The sequence below is a fragment of the Pteropus alecto genome, unplaced genomic scaffold (genome assembly GCF_000325575.1).
Source record: "Pteropus alecto unplaced genomic scaffold, ASM32557v1 scaffold276, whole genome shotgun sequence".
In the NCBI taxonomy this organism is placed as follows: Eukaryota; Metazoa; Chordata; class Mammalia; order Chiroptera; family Pteropodidae; genus Pteropus; species Pteropus alecto.
The window spans coordinates 5385680-5408229 of NW_006438074.1; the positions used below are offsets into that span (position 1 = coordinate 5385680).

Below are 22550 nucleotides of genomic sequence, written 5' to 3' on the forward strand. Positions count from 1 at the left end.
TAATGATAAAAAAGTAGTGAGTCATTGAATTAAACAAAGACTGGAACTGCCTTCCCTGAGGCTTCCTGTTACGTGACACAATAAATTGTCCTCATTATTGAAGTCTATGTCCTAACTGATAGAACAGCATTATTGCTGACATTCTACTATTTTTTACTTACTTTCCCCAGATCATTCCTGGTAATCTAAGGCAGATGTCTTCCTGACCTGCTTTCATCACCTTCAATTTCCTCAACTGTAAAGTGAAATTTTGACAACTGCTTCATTATATTTTTCTCCACTGCAAGATCCGTCACCTTCTGTTAATTTTACCATCCACAGTGATAACTGATCTAACTTCCCAGTACAGTGTAAATAGATTTGGCATACTTTCACAGATGTTCACTCAAATTTTCATCTCAATCAGCTGAGAAGATCATAAAACAGAAAGTAGGATTTGTTCTGATAGGATCACAGAAATGAGAAATCAGAGCATGAAGCACGATTTGTTCTGACAGGAGTAGATAACTGATATAACAAACTGCTAAATTTTAGTGGCTTAATACAATAAAAAGTTACTTTTTATTATCACAGTTCAATGCAGGGATAGGAGTGGGAAGGTGGCTCTAGTCCGCATAGCTTTGATTTCATTAAAATCATTAATTATGTTGTTTTTTATCATCTAGTATTTTGTGTTCTAATGGCAGCAACTAAAGAAATTAAAAAAAAATACAAAATATAATTGTATTCAATATATATGCAAAATATATGCAATTTAAACATATTTTCACAAAAATGTAAATTAAAGAAAGGCAAAATTAACATTATTTAAAAATGTCTTGGGTTATTTTTCTTCTAAAATAGTTAAATTATCTATCAAAAATTAAAAGGCAAAATACATTATTGCTATGACTATCATTTTAAATCAGTTATTTCAGTAAAGCTAATTTTTTAATTTTTGAAAACTTATTTCTATGAACTTTTATAAAAACAGAACTATTCATGATTCTAATGTTCAATGTCCATTTAGTTGCCAATGTCAACAATGCATGTTTCCTCTATATGTACAAGTCTATCAATTTAAAAGCAACATTAATTATTTATTGTTTAACCTGAATATACAAGTGCTGCAAACACACATACATTAGTATATGAAGAGAGAAAAGAAAATAGACACTCAACAGTACTGAACATGATACCAGTTTTAATCCAAGTATCTACTACACTCACACTGGGGAAGAATTTGACAAGTTCATTTGGCTTTTCTTCTCCCCAATTGCTCCCCCTGTTCAAATTCTCCCCGCACTCAGAAGTGGCAGCTTCAAAGCATGTGAATGCAGTCAAGATGAGTTTTCCTGGGGCTTAAATAGTGTTAGTCATGAGAGCAAATGTTCAGGCTATTGGGTTGTTATGTCAGAACTAAACGCCAGAGCCTCAGTAACAGAGATGTTCAGGTGTTCTTAAATAAATTTACTATATTCTGGTGCATTTTTGTGAAATGTAGGGCTTTTAAAGGTGCACGACCAAGAGAAGGAGTCCTTCTTACCTGGGCCTAAGGACAATGCTCTTCATATACTCCTGACATGGGCACTGGGGGGTCCAGCCTTGAGAATTCCCAGGAAAGAGGCCCCTTTCATGTGCCAGCGCCCATGTCTACCATAGAGGCTTAATGTCAATCTGGCATGAAAGAAAGATCAAGTATTTACTGAACATGAGAATGTTGCCTCCTAAGGTATCTGAGAGAGTATGATTAGACAGTGAGTATCTCAACTCAAATAACAACATGGAACTGTAAGAAGACTAAGTGAATGGGGTGGTAGCTGTGGTATATGTGGATTGCCCAAAGAACTAGTATTTGAAAGTGTGACACAGGTTTATTCAGACCTGGTTCCTCGATCTCCTCAGCACTGAATTTCTTCACTCCTCTTTAGTCTTTCATTCCCACGACAAGGACCATATCAAGACACCTCGTTATCACATGAACTTGCTGCTCCTCAGATACCTTAACTTCTAACATTCCACTCCAAACACAACCTCCTTCTCCTCCAGCTTTCTCCTTTGCCAATTCTCTGGCCCCATTATCACCCTGTCTAGCAAAGGTCAAGCACAGAAGAATGCAATGCTTTGATTTCTATATGCTAAGAGTGCTGCTCGAGAAAATTACTCAACTTGGCAGAATGGAGCCACTATTAGTCACCTGTCCTCAATGTCAAATGGGCTTTCCGTACTGCCTCATTTCCTTTTCTATGGTCAACGATGGATCCAGAGAAGCTTATATATCTTAGGAAGAGAATACAAAATCACAGATAGAAAATTAGGTACAAAAGTGGATGTTGATCTAGAATGAGAAAAACAAACATGAGTAACTGGAGCCGTGGGAATGTAAGGTCCTCTGAGCTCTCTTTAGGCAGTTTACCAGCAATGCTTGCATAAAAGTGCTTTCTGATAGCAACCTGGCTTCCCCTCTCCAACTAGAATGCAACTCCCAGCAATTCCCTTTACTAACAGGGGTCCGGGGAAGCTTCAGAAGCTTCACAGTGAAACTGTCTCTGAGTTTACAATACCTAGTTTATGTCCTCTCCATATTCTCAAGATGCTCAACCCACTAATTCCCTTGAACTGTTAACAGGTGATTTCTACTCTGACTTCATAGAGAACGTGAAAACCATCAGTTGTAAACTCCCTCAACTTTCTGCTACCAAACCAACAAACTTACCTATATGCCATTCATATTTTCTTTCTTTCCAGCTTCTATAGCAGAAGAAGTGTCACTCCATCCATTTTTGAATCTTTATATTATAAATTTCTCTTACAACTGTCTCCTAGTTTCTTTAAAGATAGAGTTTCTGTTTCTGTTTGCTGCCCTCCTTGGATCTTTCCTGTTCCTGCTCTCACTATAAAGCCACTTTGCAGAAGCACTCATCTTAGTCTGAGGTGGGGGTAAGAGATCAGAGAATACTTCCTGAACCAAGTGGCACGAGTTTAAGCAAGACCTGAAGGATGAGTCAACAGGGGAAGGGGCGGGAAAAAGTGGTCCAGGCAGGCAGCAGGCTCAGAAGGTGCAAAGAACATGCCACATCTAAGAATCTAAAAGAAATGAGGAAAAGCCAAAGGTAAGAAATGGGTCATTTGACCTTGAGAAACTTAGAGTATGGAAAAAGGCTCTTGAACAGCTAACTTCAAAATGTTTCACTTTCTCAACTATATCTGGTTCAGATCATGCTACATTCTATATGATTTAATTCAATAAATTTTTATTTACTGATAAATAATGCACAATTTGTAGGTGACTCAAATGTGAGCAAGAGATGGTCCTTACCCTCAAAGAGCTTATGGCCCATAAGGTAAATAAATGACAAGTACAAATTGACTGCCAAGTGGGCAGAATAGGAGAGCTTTAAGTGACACAGAGGGTTAAAGAAGTAAATTTTATGTTATGTATATTTTAACCATAATAAAAATAATTACATGTTCCAAGGATTCCGGGGTTTGCATCTGCTTAGAAAGACTTCCCATACCTGAAGATTATAGAGAAGTCTGTTTACTCTTCTAGAAATGTTATTTATTAATATGGAGTTGATAGGAGGTGCAACTTTTGGATAGGTAGTTCAGGGAAAGAAAAGAGACTTCTGCAACAGTCAGGGGAGGAAGTGGCAAGGCCCTGAAGCAGGGTGATGAAGCGGAAGTACCTTCTGACTGGGAAGGTAGGATAGGATTTGTTTTTCAACTAGTTATGTGCTTGATGCACAGTAGGTACTTGAATGATTGTTGAATGAGGAGGGGGAATAGTCAGTACAGAGAACCCCTGAGGTTTCTAACCTGGGCAGCATGCACAGTAGTAATAATACTATTAATACTAATATTTACTGAAGGAGGAAGATAAGGTTATGAGTGAATTAGGATGTTATATTTTGGACATGCCAATATTTTTAGGTGCGGCTTAGTCACGTGGGTGAGTCCCGAAAAGAAGTCAAAAGTCAGGTCTGATGTGGAGAAGAGTTTAGGCAGACAAATTTGGTTTTGAACTCAGCCAATCAAGATGATTGCTGAAACTGTGGGGTTGCAAAGGAGAGTTAAGAGTTTCAAGAGAGAATGGATAGAAGCTTGAAGAATTTTAGCCTTTCAGTGGGATGAAGAGAGAGGACAGCAAGAGAAGCAAATAATTTGTAGAGATGGCACTTGAAATGGGCTTGATGAAAGGGTTTTGACAACAGTAGACTGGAGGGTGGGGTACTGGAGGTGGTGAAGGGTTCTACGCAGAAATAACAACATGAAGAAATAGGGAGCAGGGGAGCACTCCACTGAAGAAGCCATTCAGTAACCAAATATTGAATAAATATATTGTAGAAGAATTCTGGGGATGGGTTAGCCAACATTATCATTGTGGAGAGATAACCACCAAGCAAAGGCCATTTCCCTCAGGGTTGCTGTGACTACTAAGATTTGGTTGTTTGAGTCTGAAGTGAGTTTGATAGCATTTGCTCTCCTTTGCTTAAGCTCCCACCAGATATCTGGTAACTTTGGAGTTTCTCAGGTTTCTAAACATAGTCAGTGGTCCCCTAGCCTAGATTTAGATTGGGCGTTCCAATTTTCTTTGTTGTGACCCATCTTTGTGCCATGTCTACACAAGGTGGTTTTCAGGTGTACTTTCATCATTACTTTTCGTTTGTGTGTATGTGTGTGTTTAAATGAAAAATTGGATGAGATCATGTTTCTGGGGAAAGGAGATAATGGCAGCAATGCTACTGTCCATGGCTCAAAGTATCGCACTGCAAACACATGCTCTAAGAGGGTCGTAAGAAAAAAATTTAAGCTAAGTTTGAGTCCTACTTTCCCCAAAGACCCTAACTTGGTTTCAAAGATTCACAATTTGGTTGATATTAAAAAGACACATAGAACTTTTAAAATGACAAACAGCTTTTTAAAAATTTTCAAAGTTATCATTTTTCATTCACTAGACTGGCAAAGATCTGCAAAGCTTGATAACCGTTGAGGCAGGGGTATGAGAAAGCAGGCACTGTCCTACACTGCTCGTGGGACATTTGCTGTGACTTCTTTGGAAGGCAACTGGCAATACTTACTAAGTACACATCTCCTCTGACTCAGGGTGTTCTGGACAAGATAATTCAGTGCAGCATAATTTGTAGTGGCAAAAGATAGCAACAACCTAAACTGTCCATCAGTAGAGACTGGTTAAATACTTATGGCTTATCTCCATCATGGAATGCTTTCGTCATTACTGCTATTTATGCATCAAATAGCTCTAGAACTGTACACTAGGAACTAGTGACACTGGTGGCCTCTGGGAGGGAACTGGTCTGAGGAGACAGGGGACAGGAGGGACTTTTCTCTTCCCTTTTATACCTGATGAATATGTAACTGATCTCCACCCACTACCCCAACTGAAGCAAAAAGAAATTTTCTGGTGGTAGAGAGGACACTAACACTTTTTCCCCCCCTTCTTTAATCCCTCCCCAACCCCTCTTCCACCCCTGACCTACGGATGTTGCCTTCTCCTCTTAAGAACTAGATCTCTGAAGGCGGGGCGTCTATTCCTACATGCTTGCGGCACGCACCCGGGGTATGGTCTGTGGCTTCACCTAGGGCACAAACCCAGGACCTTCTGTGTGTAAAGCAGACGTGCTAACCATTACACTATGGAGCTACCCCCACTAATACTTTTAACACATAGGAAATTCGAGATAAAGTCATTAGTTATGATGGGAATCATTTAGAGAAGTTCAAGAGTTGAGGGTCACCTGATCTTTCCCACTCATATTTCCTCTCCACACAAAACATGAGGCAAAAAGGGAAGGGGTAAGGGCATCACGGCACAAAGAAATCATGAAGCTAAGAGAGCGGTAGGGCAGAGACTTTATTGTGGCTGCTTGTAGTAAAACATTCAACCTTTCGACATGTGCATTAGAGTTTTTTTTTTTTTTTCCTGGAGACCACAGTGTGATGCTCAAAGGCCTTTAGCCTCATCTTATGTCAGTCTAGGCAATGGTTGTCTATTTTAAAGTTCAACGAGTTAAAGGAAAAAGTCAGGAAAATTTGGTTTAATATCCCAAATTAAGGGCTGCAAGATCTGCGAACCATTCTTGTAAAGTGCTATGTTCAGTGCAAAAAGGGCAGAGTCAGAAGGGCAAGCAGATACCAGGGAATAACATTTCCTAAGAGACAGAAACATTCTATAACTCGAAGAAGGAAAAGCCACTTGTCAAAAGGGATCTAGTATTTTCTTTGCAGTCTTTTCATTCTCTAATAGGACCAAAGCTTTGAATCTGATGGGTGCCCATAATAGTTGTTTATTTTACTATCAAAAACCTGGCTCAGAAAGAAATCCATGGGATTCTAAGCACCAGAGACACTGACTTCGGCCTGTAGTTCTTATTTGTATCAGCAGCAAATGTGAGATCAACAGGCTGAGCTCTGGCTGGTGAGAGGCTCAGAGCTGCGGAGCTTTTCTTGGTCCCTTTTTTTGGAAATCCAAGTCACTGAGTATGACAGACCCTTTCTAAAACATCACATCTCCGGTGGGAAGACAAGCCAGTGCACACTAAAGGAGCACGCCACCTAGTTTCACCAACTGGATGGGACCTATTCAGCATCCCCTCCTCTTACTCTTGTCCACAGGCCCACCTCCAAAGCAAACCCTTGACTCCCTCTGTCAAGATAAGAACTACACTGTCTTCTCAATGACTGTGGCTCTCTGCATATCCATCCATCAGTTCTGAAGAGAAGCAGAAGAGAAGAAGTGGTTTCCTAACCAATTTAAGGGGCACAAATGGGACTGTAACAAAATAGGCAAAGTCTAGCCATTCATCTTAAGATCCTGCATCCATTTTTCTCCCCAGACTCTCACAGAGAGAGCCACATTCTCTCATTTTGCAGCAGGGATATTCACAAAAGCCAGCTCTGTGCTTGCAAGCAACTCCCTTGCATTCCTGTTTGGAAAGGCTCACCTTTCTCTCCCTGCTGGATGAATTCGATGGTGCCCATCTCACCCGTGTCTGGGGTTCCAGACACCATCACTTGTATGTATACCCATAGCTCCTGGAGGCCAGCACCGGAGGACCCTTCTGATTAGACTACCATCCAAGGACTCATGATAACTCCTTGTGCTTGTGAGAGGAGACACCTGGAGCAGTTTTAATCCATAGGTAGCACGTGCCCCAAAGCTGTCTCTGAATTTTGGGAAGGGAAGGAAGAGAAAAGAGGTGATCCTTCTGTCACTGCTCTGTAATTCTCTGTAAACTCTCCTAGCTATGAGGAGCTGCTGGAACATCTCCACACGGAGGAGCTGTGCACAAATGGGATGGCCTGGGTTCTAACCAAAGTGCGGGGAAAGTTTTCAGATCGGCAGAAGTCTAAAATAAAGTGCCTCTTTTCAGTAGAAGAGTTTCATTTGTTCGGAAATGCTTGGGTGTAAACATGAGTGCACAGGATTGTGCACATACACTCACTCACTCTGAGGTAGAAAGAACTGGCCATCTCCAGATAGACACACACAGATTCCACAATTTTACAGAAACATGGCACTTGCGTGAAAGGTCCTGTCCTTGCTCAAGACGGCAAGTAGGATCCAATCCAGCTCTTTCCAACTTGGGCAGAGCAAGGAAGGTCTTACTACACAGGAAAAAAGTGGACAGCATCTCCATCATTTCTGTCCCACAGTTCTCAGGCCCTGCTGTCCACGATCACTTCCTGGAGCCTGAGCCATGGGCACCCCGGGTGTGGCTTGTCAGAAGCCACTGGGCACAGATGTCTTGCACTACAGCATCCCCACTGCTCTTGGCAGCCTGCTGCACCTGCTGGACAAGAACTGTGGCCCGTGAGTGTTCTTGCTTCACAGCAATCAGGTAGGCAGAACGTAGCTTGCAACATGTCAGGTAGGCCTGAACCTGGCAATGGGTATAAGAGACAGTGGAAAGAGAATGTCACCGATGAATCACCAGCAAATAAACAGTGCTGCATCAGAGCCCAGAGAGCTATCACTTCTCACTCACTAAATCAATCATTGCAGTCTTGCCTTTTATTACATTATAGCAACTCTTTAAATGTCAGGATACTAGGCTAGTAAATTGTGTTATTTTAAAGTGCAAAAAGTTATTACAAATAAGATAAGAATTTCAAAGAGAAGAAGGCAAGCAGGAAGGCAGAGTCTGGCCTGTCCACTCCCTCTGAGGCCCACCTTTTCACTATCCTGGGCTCTCCAGCTTCCTCCTGGCTTCACTGCCCACAAGTTGCGATTTTAGTTATTTGGGTGATTATTTGATTGATGTCTGCCTTCTTGACTAGACTTTAAGCTCCATGAGGGCAGGAATAGTGTCTGCTTTTTTTTACCATTGTGCTCCTCGTGCCCTGGCATGTTCAATAAGTATGCCTCAAGTGAATGAATGAATGAATGATTGAAAGAACCATTATTGCTGTCTCACATAGATTGTTTCTTGATTTTTCTGTTTTCAACCTGCTAAATTTAAAATCTTTTAACAGGAAAGATTAAGTTAGACCTTAATTAGAAAAGGTCTAACTTTTGTAGTTTGGATCGGAGGCAGCTCAGTTTTGGGTACGTGAGGTGTCTCTCCTACCCGCCATCTCAAGGATCCCCAACTTGGTGGAGATGAGAACCCCTTCCTCCAATGGTCCCGATCTCACTAGCAGCTCCCTGATTAGTCAGTGTTCCAGGCCAGCCACCAGCAAAGCCCTCATAAGCTGATTCCACTAGGAGTTGCTTTTCCTGATTGGAAGGGACTCTTCTTTCTTCATATTTCAATGCTCCCTATTCTTTTTTGTCTTGGTCACTAAAGTCTTTTTTCCTAAGCTCAATTACAGAAAATCTCCTACAGCTGAAAGATGTCTGGCATATTCTGAGCTCACTAAAGTGATCGAGTTCTGCTGTTTGGGTATCTCTACCTGCTGCTCAGGGTGTTAGCTCTCATCCAGGCCTTTGGCTCCACTTTGCACCTATGGATGTTAAATATACAACACAAGTGGCTGGCAAAATTCCTACCAAGAGAAAGAGGGCACTTTGCCAGAAGTAGGAACTGAACGAAGCTGAGTTTTGGAAAGATTTTGTGGCCTGAGATCACTTAAATGCATTAGAAAAGCTGTTGAAAGAAAAACACCTTAAAAGTAATAACGACACTCTAGATTTTAGTGCACATCTTTTCCAGGAACAAAGCCTCAGTCCAGTTGAGTGGGAGGCTCACCGAAGGCTTGGAAAAGGACCGCAGTCTGGGAATCAGGGAACCTGGGTGTCTGACCTGGCTGTTGGGTTCTCATTTTGATTCTAGGAAAAGAATTCTCCACATTTCAGAATGCCAGAATTCCAAACTTTCTATAGGATCTCTTCAGGATGTTGTAGAAATAAATGAAGAAATGTTAAGAACATGTTCTCTCCAACCCCTCAAATGAAAAATACCCTCAAAGTTCACTCCAGGGATAACAATACTGTCATGTGAGCAGCTCTGGCTGTGTAAGAGGATGTCTGCCTGACACTGGCTTTATTATGAGGGACTCAGCTGCTGGATCGTTCCACTGCTAGTGCCCAGGGCAGTCAGCTGGGTTTTCCCATGCCTCTCCTAGCCTGCACGCCTTCTTCTGGATGGCAGGTGAGGAAGGCTATGGTTAGCCACAAATAGAAGCAGCTGAGAATACTTTTATTCTGGTTGGCACTCCTTACAAAGACAATGTGAAACGAAGGCGCATCAATTTCCTACCAAACAGGGAGGAGATCACTGGCCGCAGGGGAAAGGACTGGTCCAGAGAATGACATACCAGTGATATTTGTTGGTCAAGGGCTGGGTGGGTTTTTTTCTTACTGTATAGGATACCCTTTCCCTCCAGGACAAAGAAATGCTGCCCACTTTGAGAACCTCATTCAATCAGTCACCTGAAGATAGAACTGGGGGATTTCTTAAGCCTCTCTGAGAAAAGACTTCCATAGAAAATGGAGATTCAAGAGCAGCCTAAAACATGTTTGTCTTGGGGATAAAGAAATAGGATGGCAAAGGCTCTTGCGGTCACTGTCTGTATGTTCCCTATCTATTCCCTCCCTTCTGGACTTCTATCTGGGTCACAGCTCCAGAAATGGATAACTAAGAAGCTATAGAACTGTCATGGGGAGCAAAGGATAAAGATGACAAAGCAAACCTAAGGTGATGTATGCAAGCATCACCAGGGTTTGGAGACAATTCTGCTTACCTTGTTGTCATCATTGTGTATTGCCTGGATCAGGCCCTCCAGCTCCTGTGCAAAACAGAAACACAGCAGCCGTGAGAGGACAGAGTCCCCACTGTGGGAACTGGGGCCCGATCCAGTCTCAGCCCAGACATTCTGACTCCAGAGTGGGGATGCCTGTCTGACTCTTTTTAAACTCAACTCCTGCTGTAAGAGCAGCAAAGGAAATCTAATGATGATACTAAGCTTAGGAATTTGAGAAGGAACAATTCCCAAGAGGCCTGTCCTTGGCCTTCACAAATACATGTGGCTCTGTGCAGCCCAAAAAGAAGCCACAGGGGGACATTTCTGCAGGCAACATGCTTCAGAGGCCATCTGCGGGCCCACCTTGACCTCCTCTAAATCACAGGGAGAAGCTCGACTCTGTTGGCCCATAGACACTTCCGGGTGCAAACAATACTAGAAACAGATACTGAGGGCCATGTTCTGGGTATAGAGGTTTTTACCACGAAGTTTCTTTCCAGGGAAGGGTGAGGCCATTATTACAAAGGGTCAGAAAGATAAAAGGATCTTATTGAGTTTCAGGTACACTACAGTGAACAGAAAAATAAAGAGGGGGATGTGGAGGCACTGAAGCAGATGGACGAGCCAAGAGGTATGGGAGTGAGCGCACCTGGGATGGAATTCTCTTGAAAGCTTCTAAGCAGTTGAGGAGGATGGTGTCTCCGTCACTTTTGGCTGCCATGCCTGACTCACTGACACATTTGAGCAGTTGTCGGATCTCACTGTATTTCTCCTTCTCCACCAACTGCCGAGCAGTTCTGCAGTAGGTCGCGGCAGCATCCAGCTGAAAGTCCTAGAACAGAACATGGGATGATGGGCTTAGGGTGGCAAGGGACATCGACAGCGGGAAGGGAGGTAACATTTAAAAAGTTTCCACTATGCTTGGTGTAGATAAGCCATATTAATTGTAGTCGCAATAGAAAACATACATATAACACACAAACAAAAAACAAGCAAAATGTTCCTCTTTGGAGATAGGTAGACATTTAGGAAGCAAACATAAAAATCGTAACTTTAATATATAAAACAGTGCAATACATACACGATGTATTATTGAATTGTACACTTGAAGCCTATTTGATCTTATTAACCAATGTCATCTCAATAATTTTAATAAAAAAAATTTCCAAGACCAGTTCATTTTCTTTCTAATAAATCACCTTTTCTTGGGAAACAAATGTTGGGGCTGGTATTTGCTGCCCTTGACAGCTGGTGCCTTAGCGTTTGGAAACAGACCAATTCACCAAAAGACCGATTTGCTGGAAACTACAAGATAAACATTTTAAGCCTGTTCTAGGACAATCCTTGCCACAGGGCCTGGGAGGAGCTGTGGCTCTGCCTGACCACCAGGGGTATCTGTGTGTGGAGAGCTTTGCCCAACAGTGAAAATGGGTGGGAAGAAAGAAATCTGACAGGTGGTTCATGGAGCCATTGATCCCTGAGAGACACATAATGCTTAAGTTCAAGACCCTGCTAGCCCAGAGCGATGGTCCTCAGAGTGTCTGTGTGTAACTAACTGTGTGGTGGTCCTGATCTGGAGATTCTGCTTCTTGTGGTTTCAGCACCTTGCTCCATCCTCTGCTCCAGTGCCATAGTCATACCTGTGTCCTCATCTCACAAGCAGTAGAAAATGTACTCATTGAGCCAGCTCCTGGGCAGATGAAGGATGGAGGAGAAACCCTTGCTGCCAGAGGCCCCTCCTGGCAAACAGAAACCCCCACCCTCATTGACCACTTCCTCTGTGAGGGTGAGCAGAGGCTCTGCAGGGAAACAGCTGTGGGGAATTCTTAGACCTGGTTACAGGTATTTACTTGATAGGTTTTGATGAATTTGTCATTGGTTACTTGGCTTTTGGTAAAGTGGCCTAGAGTCTTGAATCTGACCCAGTTCTATAATAGCCACTTCCTTGACTTCATCCTTGATATACATGTAAATCTGCTTTTCTTGGGATAAAAATTTTCTGAAGAATAATCTTTCATGGAATTGTAATCAGGTGCTAATCACCCTCAGCATAATCTTGAGTTATCCAAGTCATACCTGCAGAACACGGAACGCAATTCCAAAACCATCTTCTACATTTTTCCCTCCTAGCATGACCTGAAAAGGAGAGGGAAATGTGCTTACTGAAGCAATGATTACTGGAGTAACTCCTCAATTAAAAATGAGGGTCTCCATTTATTCGACAAATATTTGTTAAGACTCTGCTAAGTGCCAGGCACTAAGGATACAAGAGTAATCAAAATGGACTCTCTTTCCAGCCTTCTGTGGCTTGCACTCTATTGGGGAGGCAGCCATCAAACAAACAACTGAAATAATAACTAGATGATTGTAACTGTGATAACGTTCTGAAAAAATAGTATGCTGGAGTTTCGAAATAGTGTACGTACCTTGCAGGCAACATCCATTTTCATGTGGTTATTTCCAAACAGGGTTGGCAGAGGCAAGGTGGTGATTTGAGAGGTCCCAGCACTTTCACACCGATGTAAGAACCTAGTCACTTCCATCTGCAGCTGAAGTGTGTTCATGTGCCTATGGTGATAGGAGATGCAGTCTAGCCTCACGAGGGGCTTCAGGAATAACATGACTAGGGCTGGTGACTGAGAGGTCATAATGAGATGGCAATGGAAAAGGCAAAAGAAATAATGTGGATGGAAAAGAGACCAAAATACCCTCTAAGTAGTTGTGACAAGAAAAAAAGGGTGGTCTAGTGCCCTGCACAGAATCACAGTAGTTAAGGTGCTCTGTGAGACTGGATAAGGTCCAGTCCTTCAATCAGTACATATTTATGGAGCATCTATGTGCTGCTAACAACAGAGGTCAAGAGGTCAAGCTGTCCTTACAGAGTTCACAGGCTGAGGAGAGCTGAAAAATGAGCAAACACACAAAATATCTAGCAACTGGGTCTATGAAGGCAATAAATAGTAATGGTGGAGTATTTACTTTAGATGTTGTTTTCTAAGCAGAGGGGTCTTAGCAGCATAAAGGCTGAGAAGGAACCGCAGGAGGCCAGTGTGACTGATACTCAGCAAAGAAGAAGAGGGTAGCTGGGAGATAAGAGGGACACAGGCAGGGGCCAGATCACGCAGGACCTCTTTTGCCTACTGTAAGGGGATGAGAGTTCAGTGTAATTGTAACATGTGATCCCAATCTCCCCCCACTTTCCTCTTCTTCTGCTCGCTCCTCTGTAGGCTTTCCAAGCTTGCACTGGACACTGTGGTCCAGGAATAATCCTTATTAGTTATTCTTTTGAGTGCTCAAAATAGTATTTTTTATTTTTCAATTACAGTTGACATTCAATATTATTTTATATTAGTTTCAGGTGTACGGTATAGTGGTTAGACATTTATATAATTTATGAAGTAATCCTCCCGATAAATTCAGTACCCACCTGGCACCATACATAGTTATTACAATATTATTGACTATATTCCTTTTGCTGTACTTCATATCCCTGTGGCTATTTTGTAACTACCAATCTGTACTTCTTAATCTGTTCACCTTTTCACCCAGCCTCTAATTCCCTTTCCATCTGGCAACCATCAGTTTGTCTTCTGTATCTATGAGTCTATTTCTGTTTTGTTTGTGTATTTAGTTCTTTAGATACCATGTCTATTTCTGTTTTGTTTGTGTATTTAGTTCTTTAGATACCATGTATTTAGTTCTTTAGATACCATGTTGTTTGTGTATTTAGTTCTTTAGATACCATGTGAAATCATATGGTGTTTGTTTTTCTCTGTCTGACTTTTTTCACTTAGCATAATATTCTCTAGGTCCATCCATGTTATCACAAATGGTAAGATTTCATCTTTTATGACTGAGTAATAAGAAAAAATTCCTTTTAATGTGCAGTTTCTAGAGGGATGGGCAAGAGCAGCTTCATCACCAACAGACATTCAGTTCTAGTCTTTCTGTCCCACCTTAATTGTTCCCTGAACCCCGAGCTACCTTGACACATCTGCTGTAGTCATCTTCTTTCGGAAGAAGGTGGTTTTCTTCTTTCTAGAGCTGCGTGAGGTTTCTTGGAGGTAGATCTTCAGGTGATCCTTGGCCTTAAGCAGCCACGAGAGCTTCTCTCCCAGTTCTGTATATGTCTTTGCTTTGTGACTGAAGAACCGAATACAGGTCATGGCGGCCCGGACTTGGTCCTAGAAGAGAAAGATGAAATTTCAGGTCAAAGGAGGTCAGGGATACTGGAGGGTGTGAGGGGAATTTTGATCTGATTCTCACCCATGATGCCTGATTGCTAGCACCCATTCCCATTGCCAGCTGTACTGCTACTTTTATCAGTCACTCCTAGGCCCAAGAGATCCTGCAGCGAACTGACTGGCTGAGCTCCTGGGCAGGACATTATTCCACCACAGAAGAGATCTTAAAATGGGTACTTCTGATTATCTGTTCAACTTGGCTTCACTCTTACTTTGGCATGAAATAACTCAGTTTCTCTATGATTTAGTACTGGCAACCCTTAGACTGGAAGAAACTTATTCCCTCTCCCTTCATGCATCTTCTCTGAAAACACTTCTCCACTATTCCTATGAATTCTGCATTCATGCATGTTAATCTTGAAACTGTCTTTTTACCTTTGCATTGAAGAATGCCATTACTGATAAAAGTTCGCCTCTTTAGGATGAGGATGGAAATCCTAATATTACTTTAACCATGTTAGATAGCAACATGGATTTGCTCTAGAATTAGTCAGATAGCAAGGAGGGACCGAACAACAGTCTTGTTCCCTCATCTTGTGCAGTTGCCCCTTAAGCACAGCGAGGCATCAGTGACAGGGGTAGAAGGCAAGCTGGGGCTGCTCTTACCTTCATAAACTGCTGCAGCTCATACAGAATGTGGTAGTAGTTCTTCTTCTGTAAATGTTGGCAGGCAGCAAGCAAGTACTCTCCCCAGCACTCTAAGGTGGGATCAATGGATTCTAGCAAGTTTTCCAAAACATGTAGCTTCCCACTTTTATAGCTTGGCTGGAAAACGCCTTCTATGAAGACTTCTGGAGGACTCTCCTAGAGCAGGGCAAAGCAAAAAGGCAGAGATCTTGAGCCTAGGTCTGGCACTGTCTGGGATCCATTCTGAATTTCCTTCAGCGTCCTCCTAGAACAGTGCTTTTTAACCTTGGTGTGTCACAGATACTTCTGAGAATCCCACTCTTGTGACTGTTCCACTCTCTCCTTCCCTTTACAGAAAGATCCTTGACAGAGTTATCTATGCTGTCTCTTATTCACCTTCTGTGATTTTCTTGTGAACCTACTTGTATGTAGCTTTTGCATCCAGAAGTCCATTGAAACTGGCCCTAGGTCACCAATGACCTCTAGGTTTTAAATCTAAATGTTAATTCTCGGTCCTTGTTTTCCACCTGATCTATCAATAGCCTTTGATACAGCTAATGGCTTCCTCCTCCTTAAAAATCTTTCTTTATTTGGCTCCAGGACACCACCCTCTCCAGGTTTTTCCCCACTACTTTCTTGTTTCCTGTTCTTGACTAAAAAATCCAAACTTAACCTAACAGTTGAAGGGCTGATTTTGAGAAGCAGGGGCATCAGCTCAATAAGGTAAAATTCTTAAGAACTTCCATTTTATCCATGTAGCTATCCATGGGCCCACCTGAATGGGCCCACCTTGTTGAGGAGGTGCAGCAGAGCTTCCCGCTGCATTCATTCATAATTGGAACTAGACCAGGTGCTTGAAGACAGAGATTAGAAAAATATAGGCCTTCTCAGTATAGACGGGAAGACATAATTGTAAATAAATAGTTGCAATCCAGTGAGATAAATGCAGCAACAGAGCTATGTCCTAGTTATAATGGTGGCGTACAGGAAGAGGTGATGAAAGTTGCTTGAGTGTTCTTTGAACACTCAAAATGAGGGTCTGAAGGTATAAACAAGTATTTCTCATGAAAACAAGGAGGGGCAGGGCATTCTAGGCAGGGGGAACAGCACATGCAGACTCACGGAGATAAGAAAATATAGTACATTCAGGAAAATTTAAGTAATTTGGTAAATCTGGAATGTAGGGTATAAGTAGGATTTGTGGTGAAAAAAAACTGAGTAAGTAAGGGAGCCTGATCCTGGCGGGTCCGGCATGCATGCTGAGGCATTTGGACTTCAGCCCGTGGCCTTCTAGAGAGGAGAACAGCATGAATTATGAACAACACACATAATGTGTATTTATGTTTTGGAAAGTTCGCTTTAGGACAGAGTGATAGGTAAAGGAGTGAAAGGGCAGGGACTAGGCTGGGAATACAATGTCCCCCATGATCTAGGTTTAGTGGTAATTTTCACAATGTTTTTTTTTTTCCTCCCCTGTTGTTCCCTACTTGTTTGAGGCGAGATATTTAAGGTCAAGGGTAATTGTGATTACAGGAGATAAAAGAAGGCTTCTATGCTAGCTCTGACAAATGTAAAGCAGAGGCAATGCTGTCGTCAGCTTATACCAAGATAAGTAAGTAAGCAGCTTAACTCTCTTGACTAGCCCTTGGAAGAAACAGAACCGGGTGATTTCCATTCTTAATCTGACTTACTTCAAAACTCATTTGGAAACTGAAGACAAGGAAAAAGTTAGCAATTGAACTTCAAATAATATAACTTTCAAATTACTCTTGCAAAGTACTGTTGAGACCTGGTTAGTGGCTAAGGCAATAGTGTAGGGATCTGGTTACTATGACTGTGAATCACTGACTTCACTTGGAGCAATCCTACAGGGTATGTCTATTTGCAGACTCTCATTGGCTGTCATTCTGAATTAGGGTGGCAGACTGAAATTAAAATATACCTTGAGCTCTTTTAATTTTATATGAAATTTGGTACAAATCGGTCAATTCCTCAGAAAGTTTTCAGGGAGCATTCAGATAAAAAAGAGAACGCTAAAGGGTCATGGTGAAACAGAGTCCTGACTTTGCTCAACAATGGCTCCAAAGAAATAACATGGTGACTGGGCCTCCTGTGGGAGGAGGGCGGAGGATGTCAGAGGGAAAAGAGGAAAGCACACTCTCTCTCCTTCCATTAGCTATTTGGGGCCCAAATATAAGATTTGTGCCATGGCTGCCTCCTGGTCCTTGTGGTAACAACACCAAATGGACGAGCAGCTGAGTCAGCAGCAGGACACAGTTCCAGAGTAGGTGGGAGATATGTGGAAACAGAGATATGTTAAGCAATTTGCCCAAAGTCAAATTACTTATACCAAACATCTTATTCCAGAGATCCTGCTCACCACTACTATTTGCTTCTGCTGTATGTTTTGGGAGAAGGGATGAAATTTGTCACCGCCAGTCAGAAGGGCAATTTGGAATCCAGGTTAAGACTTACTGCACACTCATCAAATCATGATTCGTGTAGACAGAATTTTCCACTTTGACCTGACTCTGCCAGAGGTGATCTCATGGCTCAACACCGGGTTAAATTTAAAGGGGTTACCACGCCCTTTAAAGCTGAGTGGGCCCACCTTGTTGAGGAGGTGCAGCAGAGCTTCCCGCAGGCAGCTGTGTCTCACATAGAAGCTGATGATGGCCAGGTTGGTGCTATAGTTATGCAGGTAGAAGAGGCATTCTTGGTAGTAAGTGTTGTTCATTATCTTCCCTTCAGGAATCACTTCCAGAGAGAGGCTGTGGGTCCGAAGGGTAGTTTCCAGCTCTTTCAAAGTGGCCAAGTACTCGTCGTCTTGCTGACAGGAAAGGAGAGAGTGTGAGGGAAAAATGGAACTCAGTAAGTTCTTAGCAGCCCCTGAAACTACAGGTTTCAAAGAATATTAAGTATGGGAAAAATACTCACAGTTTTAAGGGTAGAAAAGCAGACAGGATAGAAAATTCTATATATTATAATACTGTATAACACCAATTTCATTCAAAAACATAACAGAAAATTCACCAAAATCTAAATACTACTAAAGTTTGGGTATGAGATATGTGATTTTTATCATTTAAAAAATAGTTTTCTGTAGCTTGCTTTAAAAAAAAATTGACCCTATATTACTTATCAAACCATACACAGTTAACTTATCTAACAATATATAAGAGAAAGAATAAAATCCAAGCCTGGCGGCTCTGAGCCAGGACTGCCACTGTCAGCTGAGTGGAAGCTGATCCTTTTCCCAGGTCATTACTGCTCCTGGGCCTCCTACCCTGAGCTGACCCTCCGCCTGCTGTGCTTTTACCAGGGATAGGAGTGGCCTTGCTGCAGACTCCAGGTACTCGACCACATCCTGTACCAGTCTTGAGCCATGACTCAGCTGATTGAGGTCAAAAGGGGGCTTCAGACAGCGGCTGAACTTCTCCCGTGCAGCAGTGAGGTTCCCAGCTTTGAGGCAGGCCATGCCCCAAGCATGCCACGCCCCACTGGTATCGAGCCCAGTCTTTGTGGAGACCTGGAGGAAAAATGGCTTCTTTTAGTAAGGGGTACCCTATATCAAGGCTTGAGAGTTCTTAAGACCTATTGTATCCCCTTATTGCCAACCACCTACCCCCAACCCCCTCAAACATGCCATTACATCCACATTGGCAAACTGGTCATGCCCTAGACACTTCCCCATGGCCAAGGACAACTGAGAGATGGCAATATCTGTTTGCAAGGCCAGGCAAAAGCAACTCATTACAGTGGGGTAGAAGTAAGCTTTGTCTTTGCCTTACCTCAACGCCCAGTTGGTAGTACTCAGCTTCCAAAAGCTGGTTCCTTAGCCTGGTTACTGCAGCCGGCTGCAAGATCTGATCCAGAGATGGCACGTGGCGATAGGCAGCAGAAACTAAAATATTCAGTACATCTACCTTGCTGATGTAGCTACAGGAATGAAAAGGGCAAGGCAATGAAGCTCCACAGAGTCTTACTAATAGTTGCTGCTTAAAGGTTTTCTATTTCATTTCCAATGTGAAATGTGATCATGAGAATCTAGAGGTACATAGATACTATGAGAGAAGACCCTGGAGTCAGACTCTCTGAATCCCAACTCCATCACTTAGCAGCTCTATGATCTTAGGCAAGTTAGTTAACAGTTCTCTGCTTCAAATTTACTCACCTGTAAAATGAATCCAGAAAGGAAATAACCCAAGTAGAAGGGGTTAGGATACTACCTGGAACTTTGTAGGCACTTGTTAAATGTTAGATATTAATACATGGAGTAGAGACACTCAGGTCTTCTATCTGAGGCAAAGCCTTTACATTGAATGTTGGGAGGCTCACAATCTATTTGTTTTTTGGCTCTTTTGAATCCTGCTTGCTTGGGAGAGAGCTTGTATCAATGGCCTGTACTCCTAGTCAGGTCAGAGGTCACATCACTACCATTTCCTACAGGTGCCTATGGGCAGGGGCATCCTGATCCATTTTAGTCTCCTGGACTTGACATCCTTGCCTTGGGCTAAGGATGGACTATCATGACAGCCTACAAGGACTGCCACCTATGATCTACTCCTGACGCCTGATGACTGCAAAAACCTTATAACAACAGAGAGCCCAGAGAGCTGGATCATTCTGTCTAGTGCTGCCTGAAACAGGCATACACTCGAAGTTCTTAAATCTTATAATTTTAGCAAAAACCCCTGTGTATCCTGACTTGTCCACTGATTTCTCTGAAAAAGAATTTAGTGCATCAGTGATTCTCAACTGAGGGATGGAGTAGAAGAGTACAGTATGTAAAAGCAAATTCAATATTATAAAGTATTGCACATTTGTTTTTTAACATTTATTTATTTATTTATTTAAATGTCTATCAGAGGGAAGTATGAGTTAAAAAGTAGAAAAATACTCTGTAAACTAGGGGTGCTAAACATACACGAGAGATGAATCCGTTCCCACCAGCAAAACCAGCACAAAGGCAGCCATTCTCCAGAGTGAGTACATTTGAATCCAGGGTGGGGGAGAAAGAATGTGTAATCTGAAACCACAGTTGAAGCCCAATGCACCTGGGGGTAGGTGAGAATGCTAGTGAAGCGAAGACTCTTTTAATTTCTGCTGCTCTCAGACTAAAGCGAATATTTCCTCCATCTGTACTAGTGAAGTATTGGACTTGATGTTAAATTTGTTCCCCCAACCCCAATCGTAGTGTCTTTTTCCTTAAATAAAACTTTATCTCATTTATATTACTGATAGTCAAGATATATTTAGGAATACTTTTACTTTTGCCTTACATATTACCTTTTGCTATATGGAGGTGTTTCTGTTCTTTTCCCCTCTTCTACATTTCTGGTAAATTGGTAGATTTTTGTTCTTTTTGTGGTTATTTTAAAAACTTTACTTAGCATATGCTATATCTATTCCTTCACTTTATTTTCAATTTTTATTTATTTATTATTTTTTTTAGGCGAGGCAACCCTTGGTTGACCTCACATATTGCAAAGCCCTTGTCCGCTTACAATCCCTTATTTTTTATTTTTTATGCCTACAGCACCTGGTCTTCCTAGGTAGTCTCCCATCCAAGTACTAACCAGGCTTGACCCTGCTTAGCTTCCGAGATCAGATGGGATCGGGCTTGTTCAGGGTGGTATGTCCGTAAACTATTTCTTCATTTTTAAACTTAAAAAATCTATTGTCTTTTGATATAAAAGAGTGACATTAACTCTTTTATACATCTTTTCACTTTCTGTCTGACTACCCTTTGTCGTCTCAACCTTCTGGTTTCTGTTAATAAAAAAAAATAAAACAAAACTAACATTTTTGGAGTACACTGGTTCAGTTCTTTACATGGATACTCTCATTTTATCCTAACAGCCCTATGAGATAAGTATTATTATTATTCTTGTATTATAGTGAGAAACTGAGGCCCAGAGTGGTTAACAGACTTGTCTAAGGTTACAGAGCTGGGAAGTAGTGAAGCTGAGATTCACTGCACTCAGCTATCTGGTGAGCTTGTCAGCAAGTACTCTGAGGAAGTGCTTGAGGTACTTACACTTCGAAGATTATGCTCTCAACTCCCATATTTGGCTGGGACCAAGTGCTGAGAACACACTATATGAGTCACGCATCTGGGTGGATATGCTGGGAACTGGGAGTTTTCATTGTTTAGTTAATGAAGGGATGTAGAGCAGATAGTGTGGGGGACCTGAGGCCTAATAATGCCTTTTCCACAAATACTACTTTATGACTCAGGTTCCTACCTGTGACACAGGGATATACCAATCCCCAATGTACTTTATAGACCTATTATCCAGAACCCCCCGAGGCCACAGTCTGAACTTGGTCAAGATTAGGGTAGAGTTTTAGTCAAGACTAAGCATTGGCCATTCAGGGAGGACACTTCTTTATGAGCCAGAAAATTCCACAGAGATTAAAAGTGCTCCCCTTAATTGATTTAATTACAGATTAATCAGAGTCTTTATTTTCTTTCTGATTGGGTGTAGCTGGAGAATACCCTGCTTTGAAGATCCACTCCGGGTAAGAGAGGGACACAGTCTGTCAAGGTGGAGTGAAGAAGAGCACTGTGATTTGGTAAAAGCATTGCATTAACATTAAACTGAGATGCATACATTTCAGTATGTCTTGTCAGAGAGGATGGTGAGGTGAAAACTTAGTAGGGTCAGAAAAAGAAGCTGGATAGAAATGACCGCCATTTACCTGTCACAAAGAGCCAGGTCCTGGCTCTGGCCGGTCTTGACAAACATCATCTTTGCACTGAAGAGCAGCTGCTTCATGATGTCTGTGAGCAGCCCTGCATCCACCTCTGGGTTGGTAAGGCCCTGGGACAGCCTGCAGCAGTGTTCGATCAGCTGGTGGCCACAGGTGATGCTGTCCCGGTGCAGATTCAGGATGGCAATGCACAAGGAAGCACTGGGTGCCTGGCCAGGGTGGAAGGAGAGAGAAACAGGAACCAAAACATTCTTCAAATGTAATTGGATGGCAGGAATTATTTTTCCTATTTCACGAAGCTTGAAAAACACTGGAGGAAGAAGCCAGAATCCCACAGCAAAGCAGAAGTGGAACTAAACAAGTTTCTGATGTTCTAAGTAGCACTGCCAAAGCTCTGGCTGTTAGGTTTTGTCCCCTTCCTAGGAAGAAGACAGCTGTTCATGTGTTACTTACTTCTTGGGAATGCATATATGTCCCTTCCTTTTTTCAGTCTATTGTCCTATTAACACAGGTCTTCCTTACTGGTGGCTTGGACTATGATAGTCACCTTGCTTGACTGACCACAACAAGTTTCTGCTTCAAGCCACTGGACACACTGCTGCTAAATCAATATTCCAAAAGTTTATTTCAAAACCTTCCATGGTCCTTGATGCCTACCAAGTACATATTCCTTACTGCAGAATTCAAGGCCCTAAGTATAAATAGCCCATTTCAAACCTACCATTTTCTATCTTCCTATGAATACCCTATCCCTCCAAGTTAAACCATTTCCAATTC

General features: G+C 42.2%; 1 protein-coding gene and 1 pseudogene across 4 annotated transcripts in view; both read right to left on the reverse strand.

The window, feature by feature from the left end:
* Positions 1-5835: 5835 nt before the first annotated feature.
* ZFYVE26 (zinc finger FYVE-type containing 26) overlaps positions 5836-22550 on the reverse strand; it is a 55963-nt gene continuing 39248 nt past the window's right edge. For 2 of the 4 annotated variants that reach the window (XM_015591948.2, XM_006915148.3), the window contains 11 exons: positions 21762-21982; positions 18848-18995; positions 18376-18585; positions 17668-17886; positions 15036-15233; positions 14170-14369; positions 12612-12753; positions 12262-12321; positions 10835-11017; positions 10186-10230; positions 5836-7883 (listed from right to left, as the gene is read on the reverse strand). In XM_015591948.2, coding sequence (XP_015447434.1) covers positions 7680-7883; positions 10186-10230; positions 10835-11017; positions 12262-12321; positions 12612-12753; positions 14170-14369; positions 15036-15233; positions 17668-17886; positions 18376-18585; positions 18848-18995; positions 21762-21982 — 1830 coding nt within the window. In that variant the 3' untranslated portion in view covers positions 5836-7679. The remainder of the gene's footprint in view (positions 7884-10185; positions 10231-10834; positions 11018-12261; positions 12322-12611; positions 12754-14169; positions 14370-15035; positions 15234-17667; positions 17887-18375; positions 18586-18847; positions 18996-21761; positions 21983-22550) is intronic. The other 2 variants (XM_025049130.1, XM_025049131.1) reach the window with 1 other exon arrangement.
* LOC112482447 lies at positions 20587-20705 on the reverse strand (annotated as a pseudogene).